Source organism: Odocoileus virginianus, chromosome 24, assembly GCF_023699985.2.
Source record: "Odocoileus virginianus isolate 20LAN1187 ecotype Illinois chromosome 24, Ovbor_1.2, whole genome shotgun sequence".
Classification (NCBI taxonomy): domain Eukaryota; kingdom Metazoa; phylum Chordata; class Mammalia; order Artiodactyla; family Cervidae; genus Odocoileus; species Odocoileus virginianus.
This window is the reverse complement of record NC_069697.1, coordinates 10,092,875-10,111,991: the sequence shown is the minus strand read 5'-3', so window position 1 is coordinate 10,111,991 and position 19,117 is coordinate 10,092,875. Positions and strand designations below refer to the sequence as shown.

At 35.8% G+C, this 19,117-nt stretch overlaps 1 protein-coding gene across 21 annotated transcripts in view; it reads left to right on the top strand.

Annotated features, from left to right (window-relative positions):
• The window catches only part of PPFIA2 (PTPRF interacting protein alpha 2), a 500,106-nt gene that overhangs the window by 288,799 nt on the left and 192,190 nt on the right, over nt 1–19,117 (top strand). For all 21 annotated transcript variants that reach the window (XM_070454264.1, XM_070454272.1, XM_070454269.1 and 18 more), the window contains 2 exons: nt 4,077–4,178; nt 15,456–15,620. In XM_070454264.1, the coding sequence (XP_070310365.1) occupies nt 4,077–4,178; nt 15,456–15,620 (267 nt within the window). The remainder of the gene's footprint in view (nt 1–4,076; nt 4,179–15,455; nt 15,621–19,117) is intronic.

Below are 19,117 nucleotides of genomic sequence, written 5' to 3'. Positions count from 1 at the left end.
TTAAGGAAGGGCAAATTAGAAGGGGAAAGAATGTGGTCAGAAGAGGGAAAAAAAACAACAGTCTATTGTAGCTATCCAATGTGAAACAGCTTGTCTGAATTCAGAACCCAACTATACTATGACTAAGTGTCCAACTTTGCAAATTTTATTCACTTATCTGGGCCTCAGTGTGTGTTTGTTTTTTTTAAGATTTTATATTCATAGAGTAGTTTAGTGTCATAGCACAATTTAAAGGAAAGTGCGGAGGTTTCCCATATTCCCTCTACCCCCACATGCGTGTGATCTCCACCGTTAATTCCATCCCACATCAGAGTGGTATATCTGCTACAATTGATGAACCTACGCTGACACATCTTTATTAGTGCTGGTCCATAGTTTGGGTGTTTTTATGTTTAGAGATTTGGACAAATGTTTCATTACGTGTATAAGTCATCAAATGCCACACAAACTTTTTCATTTCCCTACAGATCCTCTGTCCTCTGTCTATTCATCCCTTCCACACCTGCAACCCCTGTGGCAACCATTCATCTTTTTACTCTTCCCATAATTTTATTTTTTAAGAATGCTATATGGTTGGAATCATACAACAGTAGCCTCTTTCAGATTGGATTCTTTCATTTACTAATATACATTGAAGGTCTCTCCGTGTTTTTTCCTGGTTTGATAGCTCATTTTTTTTAGCACTAGATAATACCCCCTTGTCTAAGTATGCTACTGTTTATTTATCCCTTCACCAACTGAAAGGCATCTTGATTGCTTCCAAGTCTTAGAAATTACGCATGGAGCTGCTATCAAAGGTGTATGCAGGTGTTTGTGTGGACATAGTTTTCAACTTCTCTGGAGTGAGATTTCTTTGGAATGAGATACCATGGAGTGAGATTTGCTGAAATGTATGGTAAGCATTTAGCTTTGCTTCGCGAGATTTTAGTGTTGCATTACAGAGTTGCATCAGGATTAATGAGATAATCAATGTGAATTGCTTGGCCGAGTGCCTGGCATATGGTAAGGGCTCACTCAATGTTAATTACCTCTGCTGTTATTATTAATGTTATCTAGGAAAAGTTGATTTAAAAAACTCAGTTCATATGACAGTATGGATGGAGAAGTTGGTACAGAATAGAGAAATGTCAGAGAAAAAGTGTAAAAACATTTGATGATTAACTCCATACAAGACAGCTGCATCTACTGCAGTCCTAGATCTTCAGGATGTCCTTGTCTCACACTTGAAAGCCCGCATGGAAGAAATACGCCACTTCCTAGGTCTGCACACTCTCTTTGGACTAATTAAGAAGGGTCATGTCAGGTAATTATAAGTAATGGTTATGTGATACTCCAGATAAAGAAGAGGATTGCTGAATGTACTCCAACTCTGAACCATACGTAAATGCCTGGTCAAAATGGTATAGTGGAAAACCACTGGAAGTCTAGTCTGGAGAGCTGTATTCACAACATACCTCACTATGGGTTATGAGCTTTGTGAACTTGAACTTTTATCTTGGTAATTCAGTTTCCTCAGCCATGAAATGGAAATGAGACTCCCTCACTTGTTATTGAGAGAGTAGATAAGATAATGAATATGAAAATAGTGCCTGGAGTTTGCGAGAAAGTTAATAAATGTAAGACTAATCTTAATACATGGAGTCACTAAATAGCTTGTTCAGAGTCAGTGCCATGATAGTAAATTAAAAATGCAAAGTCATCCGTCACCAGTAACATCTTGACTAATATCTGTCATTGGTTATGAACACATGATTGTTTCAGTGAAGATTCACATTTTCTTTTATTCACTAGGCATAAAAGCATATTTATTCTAGAGAGTTTTGATGACAAAATACATAGCAGAAAGCCAAAAAACAAAGTTTACTTATAATTTTACCATCTGGAGATAAGAAATGTTAAAATTATAAATTATTTTCTTCTGAGCGTTTTTCTTTCTGCAGATAGTAAGTTAAACCTCTAGAAAAATAATCCAGATATATGTTTCATTTAAAAAATGGTATGATGTTAAATTTACAGATTTGATTAATATTTTGTCTTACGATATTCATAAGTATTCATGTGTTCATGCTAAGTCCCTTCAGTCATGTCTGACTCTTTGCAACCCTTTGGACTATAGCCCTCCAGGCTTCTCTGTCTATGGGATTCTCCAGGCAAGAATACTGGAGTGGGGTTGCCTTGCCCTCCTCCAGGGAATCTTCCTGACCCAGGGATCAAACTCACATCTCTTGTCTCTCATTTATTGGCCGGCGAGTTCTCTACCACTAGCGCCATCTGGGAAGCCCTATTCATGAATATAGGATCAGTTTTAAAAAGCAGTGCAGGATCTTTGTTACTCTCTTCTTTTCTCCATCAAAACTATGCAGTTTATATGAAGAAAATTTTGTTTTCTATGCAAGTGTTTATTGTTTTCTTGTTGCTTATTTCCATTCTCCACTTGAATAATATACTCAGATAATATCAGCATTTAAGCAAGCAGCAATCAAAGGAGAAAACATTTATCTGTAATGGCAGCCAAATGAAACAATGAACTCTTTCATCTTGATTCTAAACTCTAAGTCTGCTCCGAGGTTTTTGAACCATCCACTTGGTTTGAAGCCACTCAGAGAATCAGCAAAATAAGTGGTTTGAAGCACGCAAAAATATAAACCCTAAGCCTTTCCCAGCTTTGCATAATCATCATATTCATTTACTTTTTACTAAATTTGCCTTTGTGAAAGTTAGGTTAACCAAAACTGTCTCTCCATTTTTGTTTTTTCTTTTTGATATTCTGACAGTGCTTTCCCAGTCTAGTGTCAAATTTTCCCAAATACTTAACACATTTGACAGCCATCAATTTTATTAAAGAACCACTGTAAAGAATTTAATAATAATATGGATATGTTAAAATTATTTAAAAATATTTATTTGTAAGTTGGAGTAACAGAATAGTTCAATAGGTGTTTTTGCCTTCTTTTTTAACAATCTTTATTCTGTCTAAACACACTACCTAATGATAGAAATACCCACATTACTTAATCTCTGATCCCAGTTTGGGGAAGAAAGCCATTGACAATTACTCCAAAGTGTCATTTGTAATGGAGAAAGGATTACTCCAGAATATGTTGTTGTTGTTTCGTTGCTAAGGCATGTCCAACTCTTTTGTGACCCCATGGACTATACCCTGCCAGACTCCTCTGTCCAGGGGTTTCCCAGACAAGATACTGGCTTGGGTTGCCATTTCCTTCTCCCGGGCATGTTGCCGATCCAGGGATTGAACCCCTGTCTCCTCCTTGGCAGGCAGATTCTTTACCACTGAGTCACCTGGGAAGCCCTCCAGAATACATTACCTGTGTTCATTTATTGAAAATAAATACTAATTGAGCACCCACTATGCCTTAGACACTAGGACGTTAGCAGTGAAGTCAATTGAAGTCCCAGTTTACATGGAGCTTACGTTTCAGAATGAAAAACTGAGCAATACATAAATTAAGAGGAGAATCTTAGATAATGTTATCAAGTCTTGGATGCACTTATTATTTTGTAGGATACAGGTGTATTCTCTTTCTTCATCCTATTAAATAAGTAAACTTCTTAATCTCTAAATAGTATTTTTTTTAAGAATTTTAGCTTGGTGTTGATGGTGGCTGTTTTTTCTTCATGATGTAGTACACTCAGTCTAAACTTTGTGATATGGAGTGAGACTATAAGATCTTCAGAGTTGTTCACAAAATTAGCAAAGTTTAAATTATTCTGTATTATCAATATGTTATCATACTAATGTTAAATTCAGTATGCTATATCTGATACATTCTGAAATATATTTTATACTCTCATCTCTACAGTGTATTATAATAATATGTGTATGTTAAGTATCATGGACTAGCATTTCTTCAGAGTTGGAATGAGGTTGATTTAATGACAGCAATGTATGTGTACATAACAGCAATGTATAGTCAACTATACATTTGTATACAAAACTATACATTTCTGTTCCTTACACTCAAAAGTTTATATTTTGATATTTTTTTTCTTCCTGCTGGAATACATTTTTTAAAAATCTGGTATATGCCTTCAAATTTTTTTTATTCCCCTTTCAGGAATTTGCTGCTCTGACGAAAGAATTAAATGCTTGCAGGGAACAACTTTTAGAAAAGGAAGAAGAAATTTCTGAACTTAAAGCTGAAAGAAACAACACAAGAGTAAGTATAAAACTGCCTCTGCTTGGAAGTAATTCCATAGTTCAGTGTCTTATTTCTAATACATTCATAAAAATAGAAGCCTTTAAAAACTTCAGAAAGACTTCATGCAGACACCAACTCATTGTCTGTTACTTAGAGTAAAAGAGAATATACTACAAAGCTCAGAACGGGAAGACAAGAAACCGAAATTACAGCCTTCCCTACTAAATCACGGTGTTGCCTTAAAAAATGTTAGTGTTTATTCTGACCTTTGCTTTATTTGACTTTAAAAGGAAGAGTGGCATTTCAGTAGTGAGTTCCAGGCTGTTTTGCAGTGGAGTAGATGGGTCATGCTTCAGAGACTGGGAGTGGGTCGGATGGTCGGGTCATAGGTTTGAAAGGGGAGCATGATTTTGCCTTCTGGGTACTATGAGGGAATGGCCTGACCTTCATCCTCACCTCACCCCGGAAAAATAATAATTTTTTTTAAAGATATTAAAAACATAAATTCACTGAAAGATGACTCTCCTAATTAAAAGAGGCATACCTTTTCTATTTCAGAAGCTCATGAAGAAGACTTCCAGTTATGATATTTTTATTTCATGAACCTGATGGAAATTACAGTATTCTGCTCTTGAAAACCCATGTATTTGTTTAATCACATGACCTTATTTTCTAGTTCAGAAAAAAACTTTACTAAATATCAGACTGTGTAAACTGGCATATAACTCATAAATCAGAGGAGTTTTTCTAGTAAAATAATGTAAAGTACAACCACTTTGGTGTGAGTGTAGTTCAATTTCAATATGAAGTAAGTGAAAATATTTGAAGTGTTAAGAGTTCTGACAGATTAATACTGAGAAAGTAAGGTACGTTAATTGTATATTCATTGTATGCTTGGTCTTAGATAGTAATATAAAAATGACAACTCAATATTGTAAGACAAAGCATGAATAAAGCTGGAAAACATTTTTTTTTCTGCCTTTCTAAAAGCAATGATGTGGAGGATTTTTGTTGTTAGTTACATCAAGGAAAATGGATTTATGAAGTCTTCCTTGTGCAAACCTATTGATTTATATATAACAACTTAGTTACATAATCACCTCCCCCACCACCTCAAAAATATCCAGGTCTGAAAGTCAGAAAATCTTTTCTCTTCCCCCATAATGCCCTATTAAATGTTGCTAAGTATAAGATTTTTGAATAGATTTATATAATAGTTGCTCCTTCTATGTGGTATATTTTTCTTATTGCTATAAACGCCCACTTACTGGTCATGGAGAGAAAACAACAAAGGAGTGTGATCTCACACCCAAAGAGAATTTTTTATTAGATTGTGGGAAAGTTTGAGTAGAATTGAGCGTCTCAATTTCTAGGGTCCTGATAAGCTTGTGACTCTCTTTCCACATTGAGAGGTTAACATATGCTCACAAATTGAAATATATAACACAGAAAGACAGTTCATAAAGAGAATTCATAAGTGGATGGAGGTTTTGTTGTTAATTTTGAGTATCAGCAAAAACAATAGATCAAAAAGGCATGATATTTGAGTGAATTATATCTGTTCTTAAATAGAAAATAGAATTTTCAGAGGAAGATGAATGAATAAATTTTTTCTTGTATATCACACAGTTAATAATGATAATAATATAGTAACATATTAATTAAACATGAAATGTCTTTCTCAATGTTTTACGTGTTTAACTCACATTATCCTTACAGCAATCCTATTGTCCCCATTTAACTGATGAGAAAACTAACATAGTAATTTGCCCCAAGACACACAGCTCGTAAGTGATACACCCAGAGTCCGCTCTGTGGCTTAAGCAAAGGCTATATATTTTAAAAAGCATATTCCTGTTACTCACAAGTAATGTGTGACTTAAGGGATTATCTCTAGGTAGGAGCAGAGTTTGTTCAATTTCTTGTAATTCAGTCCCAATCTGTTTAGTAATCTATTTTCTATCAGTTGTATGGAAAGTAATGTGCTAGGTATTTATTCTGATGTCACAGGTAAAAGCTGTGGCCATTTATCATTTTGTCACTACAGATAAACCTGATCCTTAACCCCAAAATAAAAGTGTACAAGAAAAAAACAAAGTAATCACTAGAGTTGCTCTTAAACCCAACTGCCTCAAGTAATTAAATTGAGAAAATCCAAATAAAGTCATTTTACTGTTATTCATGATTGTACAAAAATAAAAACTTCAAAAATTGTAGTGCATATTTACAGAAACATTCCAAAATCTTTATTGTTTAATGTTTCCACACTAAAAAGAATGTAGCAAAAAATAATGAAACAAAATTTGTTATTTCTAAAACTTCTCTAACCATACCCAGGCAAGTTGTTTTTGTAGAAAACAGCATTCCTGCCATTATTTCAACATATTGAAATCAACTGCTGAAAATTACCATATTTTTGCAGAATTATTTGAGTTAATGAAAGGGTGAGGGAAAAATAGAAATATTGATATAGTTATTATTTCTTAATACAAGAGTAGAAAAGTTTTGTTGCTTCATTTTTGCTGTTTGTTGTTTTAACTGCTCTGGTACCTGAAGAGCTGAAAGATGACTTATTAACAATGTTTCAGAATGCAGCTAGGAGAAGGAAATGGCACCGCACTCCAGTCCTCTTGCCTGGAAAGTCCCATGGACTGAGGAGCCTGGTAGGCTACAGTCCATGGCGTAATGAAGAGTCAGACACAACTGAGCAACTTCTCTTTCACATTTCACTTTCATGCATTGGAGAAGGAAATGGCAACCCACTCCAACTGTTCTTGCCTGGAGAGTCCCAGGGACGGGGGAGCCTGGTGGGCTGCCGTCTATGGGGTTGCACAGAGTCGGACACGACTGAAGCGACTTAGCAGCAGCGGCAGCAGAATGCAACTATTGCGTGACTTGGAAAGAGAAGTTAGGGTTTCAAGAACTAGTCTTAATGTTAGTCATGAATAATGACACTATAATTTCATTTCACAGGTCATAAACTAAAAAAAAAAAAAAGACAATCATCCTTAGTTTAAATTAAAGACTGAGTTTGAAACATTCCTTACTATGCCCTTACTTTTGTTTTGAACCAAAAGAATTACATTAAATGAATGTTCAAATACAATCAGACACTAAAGAAGAGCTTCCCATTCTTGATAAGCCTGTCTGTACAAATTAAAATCCCTCTAAAGTTATTTTCTTGAGAAGTAGAAATTACAATCCAATTGAGAAAAGGAAGAGCCTAGTAGTTAAAAGCAGGTAAAATATGTGTGTGTTTGGGTTCATGTATATTTTTTATGAAGTGCTACAATAGGATATGACAAATACAGAAGTGAGTAAGGTACAACGTATGTTCTCCCTACAGCTATTCAATGTGGGACTCAAGCATGTGCATAAAACACATTGTTGTTTAGTCACTAAGTCATGTCCAACCCTTTTGCGACCCTATGGATCATAGCCCACCAGACTCCTCTGTTCATGGGATTTCCCAGGCAAGAATACCGGAGTGGGTTGCCATTTCCCTCTCCAAGGAACTCTTTTCTTAATGTGAAAAGAAAACAGGATCCTGTAGGGTATCTAAGCCATGTTTGAGAGTAAAGGATACTAAGTGGACTGATTAAGAAAGCAATTGATTTGAATGTTTTCATTTTCAGATGTTGCTATTGTGTTATTTGACCGTATTACAGAGGCCAAATTAATTTACAGGGCAGAATACATTTCTACTTGAATACTATATGCGACTGAAGATAATTGCACACAGGGTGATATTGTAGAAAGACTTATAGTTTTACAAATTTAGTTTAAAAATTCTAAGTGAGGCAATATGTGTCTATGGATGTAGGATTTGATATGTTTGTGTGTATACATATCTAGGCTGTGGTCATTTAAAGTGAATTCCAACAGAAATTAATGGCCACTCACATAGTCCCTCCAGCCCTTAGAGTGTATGCCAAAAGGTGCCTTCTGCAAGATTCATTAAACATTAGACTAAAGATTTATTCCTGGCAAAGGTGTACAAATTAGTACTGTTAGTGGCATCTTAGGTAAGTTCCTTTTTATTTGTAATATGTTTTCATTTGAAGCTTAAAAGCCATAGACACCTTCTAGATTAGAACATTTTTTGGCCACATTCTCCAAGATAGATAATTTACATGCATTACTACTTCAGTTTAACAAGTATTAAGCCTCTATTATATAGAATATTTTTCTAGGCATCAAAGAGTGTTCAGAATAGTTAAATTGTCAGACCCTTAAGGAGTCTGGTTTATATCACTAAAAACACAACCGTTTTTGTTATTAAATGGATGAGAGTTCCCAATTGCACAAAACAGTACAGTTTGCCATTTTAATCAAGAAGGCTTTCATTAAAGCCTATGAGAAAAGTCTACACTGAGCTTACATGCACAATTTCTAGGACCACATTTCTTAGCTTTGTAAGTTTTTCTTCCATCCCAAGTCCCAGAAACACGCAGCCTCTGCTAATACCTGTACCAGCAAGAGGGATGGCCCTTACCCAGCGTGTTTCCTCACCTGAGTCCCCTCAGAATCTCTCCTGTGCAGGGGGCCGGCTCTTAAGTCACATGTCTGCCATCTATGCCTGAGATGTGTTTCTTGGATTGTCCGTTGGAATGATGGCATTCAGAATGTGGGGACCTATCTAACATGGAAGATATATTCAAAAGATTTGAGGCCACCTGAGATGTCAGTCTGCATTACCACCCACATTTTATCATACTTGTTTTCGTATTAAAATTCCAAAAAGCAGCAATACTGATATGTACCTACCCAACAATACAAATAGACTTCTTAGGCAAAAATAAAATAAAAGGAGACTCATAGTCTCTTGTTACTGTATTCAGCTACATGCCTATGGTTCTTCAGTGCACAGTTATGCTCTCATTAAATATCAATATTATCTTAACATTTTGTAGCCTATGAACTACTTAGGTATTCATCAGAATTAATACCAGATCAGTTCAGTTCAGTCACTCAGTCATGTCTGACTCTTTGCGGCCCCATGGTCTGCAGCACACCAGGCCTCCCTGTCCATAACCAACTCCAGACTTTACTCAAACTCATATCCGTTGAGTCGGTGATGCCATCCAACCATTTCATCCTCTGTCATCCCCTTCTCCTTCTGCCTTCAATCTTTCCCAGCATCAGGGTCTTTTCAAATGAGTGAGCTCTTCACATCAGGTGGCCAAAATATTGGAGTTTCAGCTTCAGCATCAGTCCTTCCAATGAACACCCAGGACTGATCTCCTTTAGGATGGACTGGTTGGATCTCCTTGCAGTCCAAGGGACTCTCAAGAGTCTTCTCCAACACTACAGTTCAAAAGCATCAATTCTTCAGTGCCCAGCTTTCTTTATAGTCCAACTCTGACATCCAAACATGACCATTAGAAAAACCATAGCCTTGTATAGATGGACCTTTGTTGGCAAAGTAATGTCTCTGCTTTTTAATAGGCTGTCTAGGTTGGTCATAACCTTCCTACCAAGGAGTAAGAGTCTTTTAATTTCATGTCTGCAATCACCATCTGCAGTGATTTTGGAGCCCAAAACCATAAAGTCTGACACTGTTTCCACTGTTTCCCCATCTATTTCCCATGAAGTGATGGGACCAGATGCCATGATCTTAGTTTTCTGAATGTTGAGCTTTAAGCCAACTTTTTCACTCTCCTCTTTCACTTTCATCAAGTGGCTCTTTAGTTCTTCTTCACTTTCTGCCATAAAGGTGGTGTCATCTGCATATCTGAGGTTATTGATATTTTTGCTGGCAGACTTGATTCCACCTTGTGCTTCCTCCAGCCCAGCGTTTCTCGTGATGTACTCTGCATGTAAGTTAAATAAGCAGGGTGACAATATACAGCCTTGATGTACTCCTTTCCCGATTTGGAACCAGTCTGTTGTTCCATGTCCAGTTCTAACTGTTGCTTCTTGACCTGCATACAGATTTCTCAGGAGGCAGGTCAGGGTGGTCTGGTATTCCCATCTCTTTCAGAATTTTCCACAGTTTATTGTGATCCACACAGTCAAAGACTTTGGTGTAGTCAATAAAGCAGAAATAGATGTTTTTCTGGAACTCTCTTCCTTTTTTGATGAATGTAAAATAGAATAAAAAATAAAAACATAACAAGAAAATGGGAAAATAATTTAATATATGCTGTGTATATGATACATTAAAATAGAAAGATCTTGTTTTCTCTAACTGGTCACAAAGTCCTACTAGGAAATATAAATTCCAATTCTAAACCTTGATTCCTGGACCTATGTATATAGACCCATACATATCCTGAGAAAAACTGAACCTTGCTTTTATCATTAATTCTGAGTGTATACTTACTACAGAAAGAGAACATCCCAGCCTAGCAATGTGTTGTCTCTCAGCTTAAATCAAAATAGATTCTTCCCTGGGTGACTTAACCATTCTTTAGGATTAGCAGCTTCTGAACAATGTGATGGCATGGTAAAACCAGGGCTGAGAGCATCAGTCAATTGCATTAGCCCTTTCACTGTATTTTTTAGGAGGTGGTGCAAAAGTAGTGTTGTGTATGATAATAGGATTGTTAGCAAAAATCTAATAAGATGGTGTTACTGGTAGAGGCATAGCCATTAGAGAAGGCAAATCTATATTCAGAAAAAGTGTTCATTACAGTAACAAAAAACAGCTGCTTTTTTAATGGGAGGGTTTGACTTAATCTGCTTGCTTCAAGATGGATAGTTGATTTCCAAGTATATTGTATTCAGAGGTTCAAGGTTGATGGCTACAGCAAATAACTTGGCTGTTCGTCTGGAGTGGTAGCCTATCACCCTTAATGATGAGAAGCCCATTTTGTCAGGTCAATAAAGAAGTCCTATCCCTGAAACCATGGTCACTAGTTTATGCCCACTGAGCAAATGCTGTGGTGGTCAAACAAATAGTCCAATATCCACTGGATGGATCATCTTGTCTACCAGATTATTGGAAAACTTTACACCAGTGAGTACCAAAAATGTAGTTTTAGCTTAGAGCTAATATCCAAAGAAATGTTTGTATTCTGTTTTCCTTAGCAGTTACTACATGGTTGTAGGTCCCTTTAGGGAAGATTTTCTGATTATCTATTGCTTTATATCAGACCACCCCAAAATGTAGTGACACAATCAATATTTTACTACACTCACAGTTCTGTGGGTCAGAGATTCAGAAAGGGCATGGGTATGACAGCCCTTTTCTGCTTCTTAAGTTTGGGGCTCTCAGCTGGGATGACTTGAGGTTTAGTGGGCTTCCCAGGTGGCTCTGTGGTAAAGAATCCACCAGCTGATGCAAGAGATGCAGAAGACACAGTTTCAATCCCTGAGTCTGAAAGATGCTCTGGAGAAGGAAATGGCAACCCACTCCAGTATTCTTACCTAGGAAACCCCATGGATAGAGAAGCCTGGCAGGCTACAGCCCGTGGGATTGTTAAGAGTTGGACACGATTGAGCACACACACAGTGACTGGTAAATGATTTTTTTTTAATCTGAAAAAGCAAAAAATATATAGTGTTAGTCATTTTTCATGGTGGAAATACTCCCACTGTTGCTGATTTCAAACTACCAATGACAGACTACTGCTGTCACTGAATGCAGAGTTGGGAAAAAATGCACAGTAGTGGACCATTATTTAGTATTTCTATTATTCAAATACAATTGAAATAAACAACCCCATGGACATTGGTAATAGTAAAATATAGTAAGATAATTAGGAAATGATATATATTGAGTGTTTACTGTTTTTTTAAAATATTTAATCATTTGTTGTTGTTCAGTTTCTAAGTCATGTATGATTCTTTGCGACCCTAGGAACTGCAGCGCGCCAGGCCTTCCTGTCCTTCACTGTCTCCTGAAGTTTGCTCAGACTCATGTCCATTGAGTCATAAGCTTACATAATTTAAGCTTTAAGTAACTGTGTTTAACCACAGGCTCACAAGATTTCTGAAAATTATCCTCTCTCATAAGATGGTATGGGACAACTTTAGCATACGGTCTTCAGGTGGTGACTCAAATATCTGCAGATTGAAAGGTCTACTTGTGAGATGACTTCTTTGCTCTTGTGTCTGGCACCTAGGCTGGAGTGACTGAAAGACAGACAGGTTCGGCTGGGACTTTGCATGTAAGAACGTCCATGTGAGCTCTAGGGCACAGTGGTCTCAGAGTAGTGAGTTTTTATACAGTGTCTCCAGGGCCTAAGAGCAAGTGTTCCAGTGAACTAGCTAGAAACTGCATTGCCCCTTAGGACCTAGACTCAAAAGTCACAAATTGTAACTTACAACACAGGTTGGTTAGAACAGTCACAGACCTCCACAGATTCAAGCAGAGGGAACACAGGTTTTGTTTTGCCAGGTAACTGCTTTACGTGAAGTCATGCATGGTCATCAAGACAAATAAGATGTAACTTACCAGTGAAGCATAGCAGCTCATTGGAGTTTGGGAAATAAGAATATTTTCCAAATTTTCTTTTTCTAATTCTTGGGGGTGCCTTTTCATTTTCAGAGTAGTTCCAAGGTTTCCGAATAAGCTATCTGGTAAGGCTCTGAATTCATCATACATTGTAATTCAGTGACCTCTCCTAGATCAGGCTCTTTATCTTTTTTTCTGTTTTGTCTTGGGACCTCAGTAAGAGGCTTTTCTGAGCAGCCACAGCAACTTCTGGGTTCTCTGAGCATTGACCTAAATTTTAAAACCTTATGCGAGTCATTTTATTTCTTTTAACTCCTCGATGCAGTTCAAAGAAGCAAGCTCACCTCATTGTCCTTATGTTCTTCCTGCCCTTCAAGATGGTCTCTTGTCCCTGTGACTCAGTCCATCAAAGCCTTACTTTTGGAGGCACCTCATTTCAGGACAACCCAGGTGGTCATTTAACTATCCATGAATCATAGAAGGTAATGTTCCTTCTTTTGATGTTAATCTAATTATTGATTTGTCCAATCTATCTGGGTCAGATATCCCAGATTCCCATTTGTTTGAGGAGTTGTTACTTACAGACATAGCTCTTACAAACTACTGTTTTAATCATTGTTCATTTATTCATTCAACAAAAATTTATGCACATCTATTATGTGCCAGTCTTCTAGGCACTAAGAAATATGGCAATGGACAAAATAGGGAAAATATTAATAAATAAAAATACTTTCATCATGGAACTTACGTTGTTTTTTGAGAGACAGACTTAAACAAGGTAAATGTGTAAAATAAATGGTGAATTAGATATAGACAAATGCTGAGAAGGGAAAACTAATATCAGATGAAGTTGGAGCAATATTCAGAGCTCTATAACTTATGTGAAACAGCTTGGACTTAACCAGTGCACACATCTATAGGTGTGTCTATAGAATCTATAGAATTCAGGGGAGTAGAATACCATGGTTATAATCAGAGGTTGGTAAATAAAAGCTCTTTGAAAATATTGATTGTATCATCTTCATACTGAAGAACTTTAAGTATTATTTTGATGCTTAAATATGACTCCTACTGACTGATCTATATACATTTAGGATCTCAGATATTTGTGGGGTTTTTTTGTTAGTAATAGGCAAAGTTTTCTGATACACTGAACCATAAATTAATGATAGTGAATACAGAAAAATTAACTTATTAAGAACTGAGAAACGTGACACTAATATGTGACACTGAAATTAATAGCAGTATTGTGGAAAAACTAAATTTTTCATTATAGTATGAGCTTTAGGAAAACTCTTGAAAGATAATAGTTTTTATTTACATCTTTCCAACTCAGGATCTTATATATGCTTTTTATTTATTATTTCAGTTATCCTGCTTGTTTTGCCTAGACACCATTTGTTAGCCTATGCTTTCACTCACCTTCCGAAAATCTTTTCTCCTTACTAGTCATATGTTGTTCAGTTCAGTTCAATTGCTCAATCGGGTCCGACTCTTTGTGACCCCATGGACCGCAGCACGCCAGGCCTCCCTGTCCATCACCAACCCCCAGAGTTTACACAAACTCATGTCCATTGAGTTGGTAATGCCATCCAACCATCTCATCCTCTGTCATCCCCTTCTTCTCCCGCCTTCAATCTCTCCCAGCATCAGGGTCTTTTCAGATGAGTCAGTTCTTCCCATCAAGTGGCCAAAGTATTGGAGTTTCAGCTTCAGCATCAGTCCTTCCAATGAATATTCAGAACTGATTTCCTTTAGGATGGACTGGTTGGATCTTCTTGCTGTCCAAGGGACTCTCGAGTCATCTCCAATGCCACAGGTCTTCACCAGCAAAATTTTAATAACTGATAATAGTTTTTTCTTTTTTTTCATATATCTTTTAGTTGCAGAACTGCCTTATAAAATAAAGGTGAAACTCCAATTCACAAATCATTTAAAAGCAAAATTTATTTGGGAAAAGTCAGAGCATAAAGTCTGTGACAGAATGAGACATTGTTCACTGGACTTTCCCCTAATCTCTATCATGGCATCAGAGACTACTCTGGGTGAATGTACATTCCAGAGTAGACAGTTTAATAATTATGTCCTTTAATCTCTTCCCAAAATGACTACTGCTGGTCTCATTTACTATATTCCAGTCAGCTGCATATATTTTTCTATTATGTAATCCAAGAATTTAATTGTGAATAAAATCATTAGTGCTACCACATTAATTACTATAGCAACATGTGATTGTCATTATAATCCAGTTTAAAGCAACATGAAGTTTATGCTCATTTCCTTCAACTTAAAAAATTTAAATGAATAGATATAAGTGAAATTAATTTTGACTTTGAATTCTGTTTTCTAACAAAGTCATCATTGTGTAACGTTTTTCAGTAGTTACCCTATTTATTGGATCCCCTGTGGCTCAGCTGGTAAAGAGTCTGCCTGCAAAGCAGGAGATCTGGTTTCAGTCCCTGGATTGGGAAGATGCCCTGGAGAAGGGAAAGGCTACCCACTCCAGTATTCTGGCCTGGAGAATTCCATGGACTGTATAGTCCACGGGGTCACAAAGAGTTGGACATGACCAAGCAACTTTCACTTTCACATATGGTGTGTTCTAGTTCTCCTCAATTTAAACTGAAATTATTAAATCTTATAAAAGAATGCATATAATTCACATTATATTTTAATTTAATAAATTGTTATGTGATAGAAATGCAATTTACTTTTAGTATATTGTTCCATAAACCCTGGTTTATGAACTCAGGTTTGTGTTTCATTGATGCTAGTATCATCTGATCTTATCATTAGATAATATATAAATCTGCAGTCTGCTAAGATAGAAATCATCTCTGTGCATTAGTGACCTGAGTTCATAAGTCAATGACATTTTCTGTTAAACCCAATAGCTATTACTGGAGCATTTGGAGTGCCTTGTGTCACGACATGAAAGGTCACTAAGAATGACGGTGGTGAAGCGACAAGCCCAGTCACCCTCGGGAGTGTCCAGCGAAGTTGAGGTTCTCAAGGCGCTGAAATCTTTATTTGAGCACCACAAGGCCTTGGATGAAAAGGTATAGTACTGTGAAAGGACTATTACATTTATATGTCAATTATAACTTCAATAAAGCTGAAATTAAAAATCAAACTACTGGGGAAAAGGTATAGTATTGCCAGAAGATTTCAAGCTTAACTATGCTTTTGTCATCGTCATCAAACTCCTTGTCTTCATCCATGACTCAGCTGACTGCTAAAGTTAGTCATTTCAGAGGAGCATATTTGACTTACAGGAAAAACCACTCAAAAAATGCAACTGGACTATTACATGTATGTAAGTAATATTCATAACCACATTCTTTTTTTTTAATACCACTGACTCTGTGGCTTATTAAGACTTCTATTATGGCACACTGTGGTCCTAGTCCAGATGGCCATTTGAAATTTAATATTGCCATTTAGCCTTTCTTTCTTTCTCCCTTTCTCTCTCCCATTCTCTGCCCACCCCACAGCCTCTCTCCTCCCTACATCTCTGAAGTGTGTCGCCATGTAGAAGACTAGTAGCTGACAGTAAAACATCTGGAGATATAAACTGGATGTACTTTAACCTTTGGAGAGTCACATTAGAAGTTTGCCCTTTTATTTTGGGGATTTCTAATAGCTTAGTACTGAACACACATTTTTAAGAGTCTCCACATGGAACAGTATAAGGTATTAGTAGCAAAATCTGCTTTAGGTCTTTTTTAAAGTAACTGTAAGTTCTCTTAACTGTTACTCAAAAAAGTCCTATGGACATTAATAAGCCAATATGATGATAATATTCTTTGGAGATTAGTAAGGCTTATGACATGATTCCAATTTTGTAAAATTTCAAAGATGAAATTTTTAAAATTAATAAGGCTTTATGATTTTGTAGAGTGGGAATTGGGGCACTTCATTGTAAAGTATCTGACAAGTTCTGAGCATTAAAATCCAAACTAGGGATTATTACTCAGTTATATATAGATTTTGAGCATGCAGATACTTTTGCTGTATTTAATATTTATATCCATACATATTTTTATCATCAGTCTTTCAGATGTTCTTAGAGCAGGGGATTTTGTGCATGTATAAGGATAACTACAATTCTGTCTTCAAGATTATTAATAAGAAACTGTATCTTAATTTTAGTATGAGAGGCAACTAGTTTATGAATAATTTTGAATAAAATACAAATGGATATTATATAAAAATCCCTGTCTATAATATCAACTAATATCAAATCATAATTTAATATATTTAATGTTTACTTTCTTATTCTATTTCTTTTCTTATTATAAAACTGCATTAATAAGAATTAGCAAGACTGTACATTTATAGAATAGCTATTATGTGTGAGACTCCTTGGCATATATTTGGCACACTCTCTTTACAAGTAAGGAGTTCATAACGCTGGAGTTCACATGTCAATAGCAGGCCATGTGAAGCAAAGATATATACAATGTGATATGAAGTCACAGGAAAAGTTGCAACTAATTGTGCTTGAAGAAGTAATAAGAATGTCAAGAATGTCTTCACGGAGGGGGTGACATTTGATCTGGGTATTAAAATGTGTAAGGGTTGTTAGACAGAGAAGTAAAGATACTCTAAGCAATCTGCTCAGTATGTGAACTAACCAAGAGCTTTGAAAAGAGCATGGCCTATTCAGAGAAAATTTAACAGTTTTCAGTGACTTGAATGAGGGTCTAGAGAGTGAATAATTTTGGCTCTTGCCCAGATGTGCTCTGACATCACTTAAGTGAGGGATGCTCTTATGAAAAAAATGAATAGAAGACAATAAACAAAACAGCACTTTGTACAAATATGAGTACATATAAGAAGAAAATGGTTGTTGTACAACTTAGGATCTAAAAGTAATTTAGTACATGTTAAAGTTCAGTGAGCTTAGCATAAGCTATTTCATACTGTGACCATAGGAACTTTAATAGGGTTTAGTAACTCACCAGAAGTACCCTGGATGTTGCTAAGTGCAGGGGCAACTGAACTGATCATCAACTAAATAATAACAAATAGCCTGAAGGAAAAGTCTTATGAGCTTGGACTTTGGAGTTAGACTGAACTAGACAAGTGTCTTAAGTTCTTTAAGCTGTTTTCTTTTCTTTTGAATGAAGAGAATAATAATACCTACTCTACCTAGTAGAGTTGTCTTACATGTAAAGCTCCCAGCCAGTACTTAGTAAATGACAAATGCTCAGTAAATGTTAACGAATGTTATTATCAATGATAAATTTCAGCACTTGACAAAAATTTCAAACTATGAAAGATATTAGTATCACTGTTGATTCACATGCTTATTTAAATTAGCATTTCATTTAATTATTGAGAGGTTGACATGTGCCTAAGCACCTTCATAAACAATTTTCCTAACTAAGAATAGCTCACAGCTTCTTGTGGAGATCAGGAGTGTGAGGAGAGAACCATATAAACAAGTACTTACAATATTCTATTTTAAGTGCTATGGTTATTAACATAAAACATACGAAAGATCAGAAGAAGATGTAATTAATTATATCACGGATAGGAAACTACCTACTTTGCCACAGAAGGTTTAGAACACAAGAAGAGCTAAATAAAATACAACGGCTAAGCATAGCTCTGGACAATTGCAGTGACTGGCAGTCTTCATTATTAATGTCCTCATTTATATAGTCACTGAGCTGTAGGGTAGAATACACACCGATTAGCTAAGACCAGCAGTGATTTTGACATAGTTCTCCAATATATGTTTCCCAATTTTGTGGGAAAAGAAAAATGTATGTCTTTTAAATATAGTACTCTAACCTATTTATTTCAGTCTAAATGTGATCTGATTAGTGTTTCATATGTTGAGGTTAATCTACATTTTGACTATTTCATATTACTCTTCTCATCAACCAAGATTCTTAGATTTTTATCAGAATATGCCTATTTTATATCTAGTATTTTAGGAAATGGTGCATAAAACTTTACAATCATCCCTTTTAAATATCAAGGACATCTACTAAGATTTTTGTTGATATCTGCATTCAACATATCAGCAGTCCTCCTCATTTTCATGCCTTTGGAATATTTGCTTTGTTTGTGTCTTTCCAAGAACTCATAGAAAAAAGTATTTCCCAAGTCAAATCATCGAAGATTTCCTTCTAAGTCACTCTTGTTCAGTTATTAATCAGCATAAATTTCATGCATTTTTATGAACAGTTGGATATTTGTCTAACAGCATTGGTACCTGGCAGCCAATCTGGCATACTTAAATATCATGAAGGATCTTGTGTAATTATACTTGATATCAAATATCCATTTATGCATGTATTACTAATTTTCAGATTTTAAACATAATGAAATATAATGAAAATATTAATGAAATTAGTATTAAAACTCCACTCAGGCATTAATTCTTTCTTATTTAAGATGTATTTCATGAGTTAAGTACACCCAGTCACCTGAATAATTTGTTTTCATTATGCTGTATTAAAATAATTGAGATTTTTTTTTTTAAAAATTCTGATTAGAGTCTAGATTCATAAGCTATCACTTGTTTTTTTATGTCTGCTAA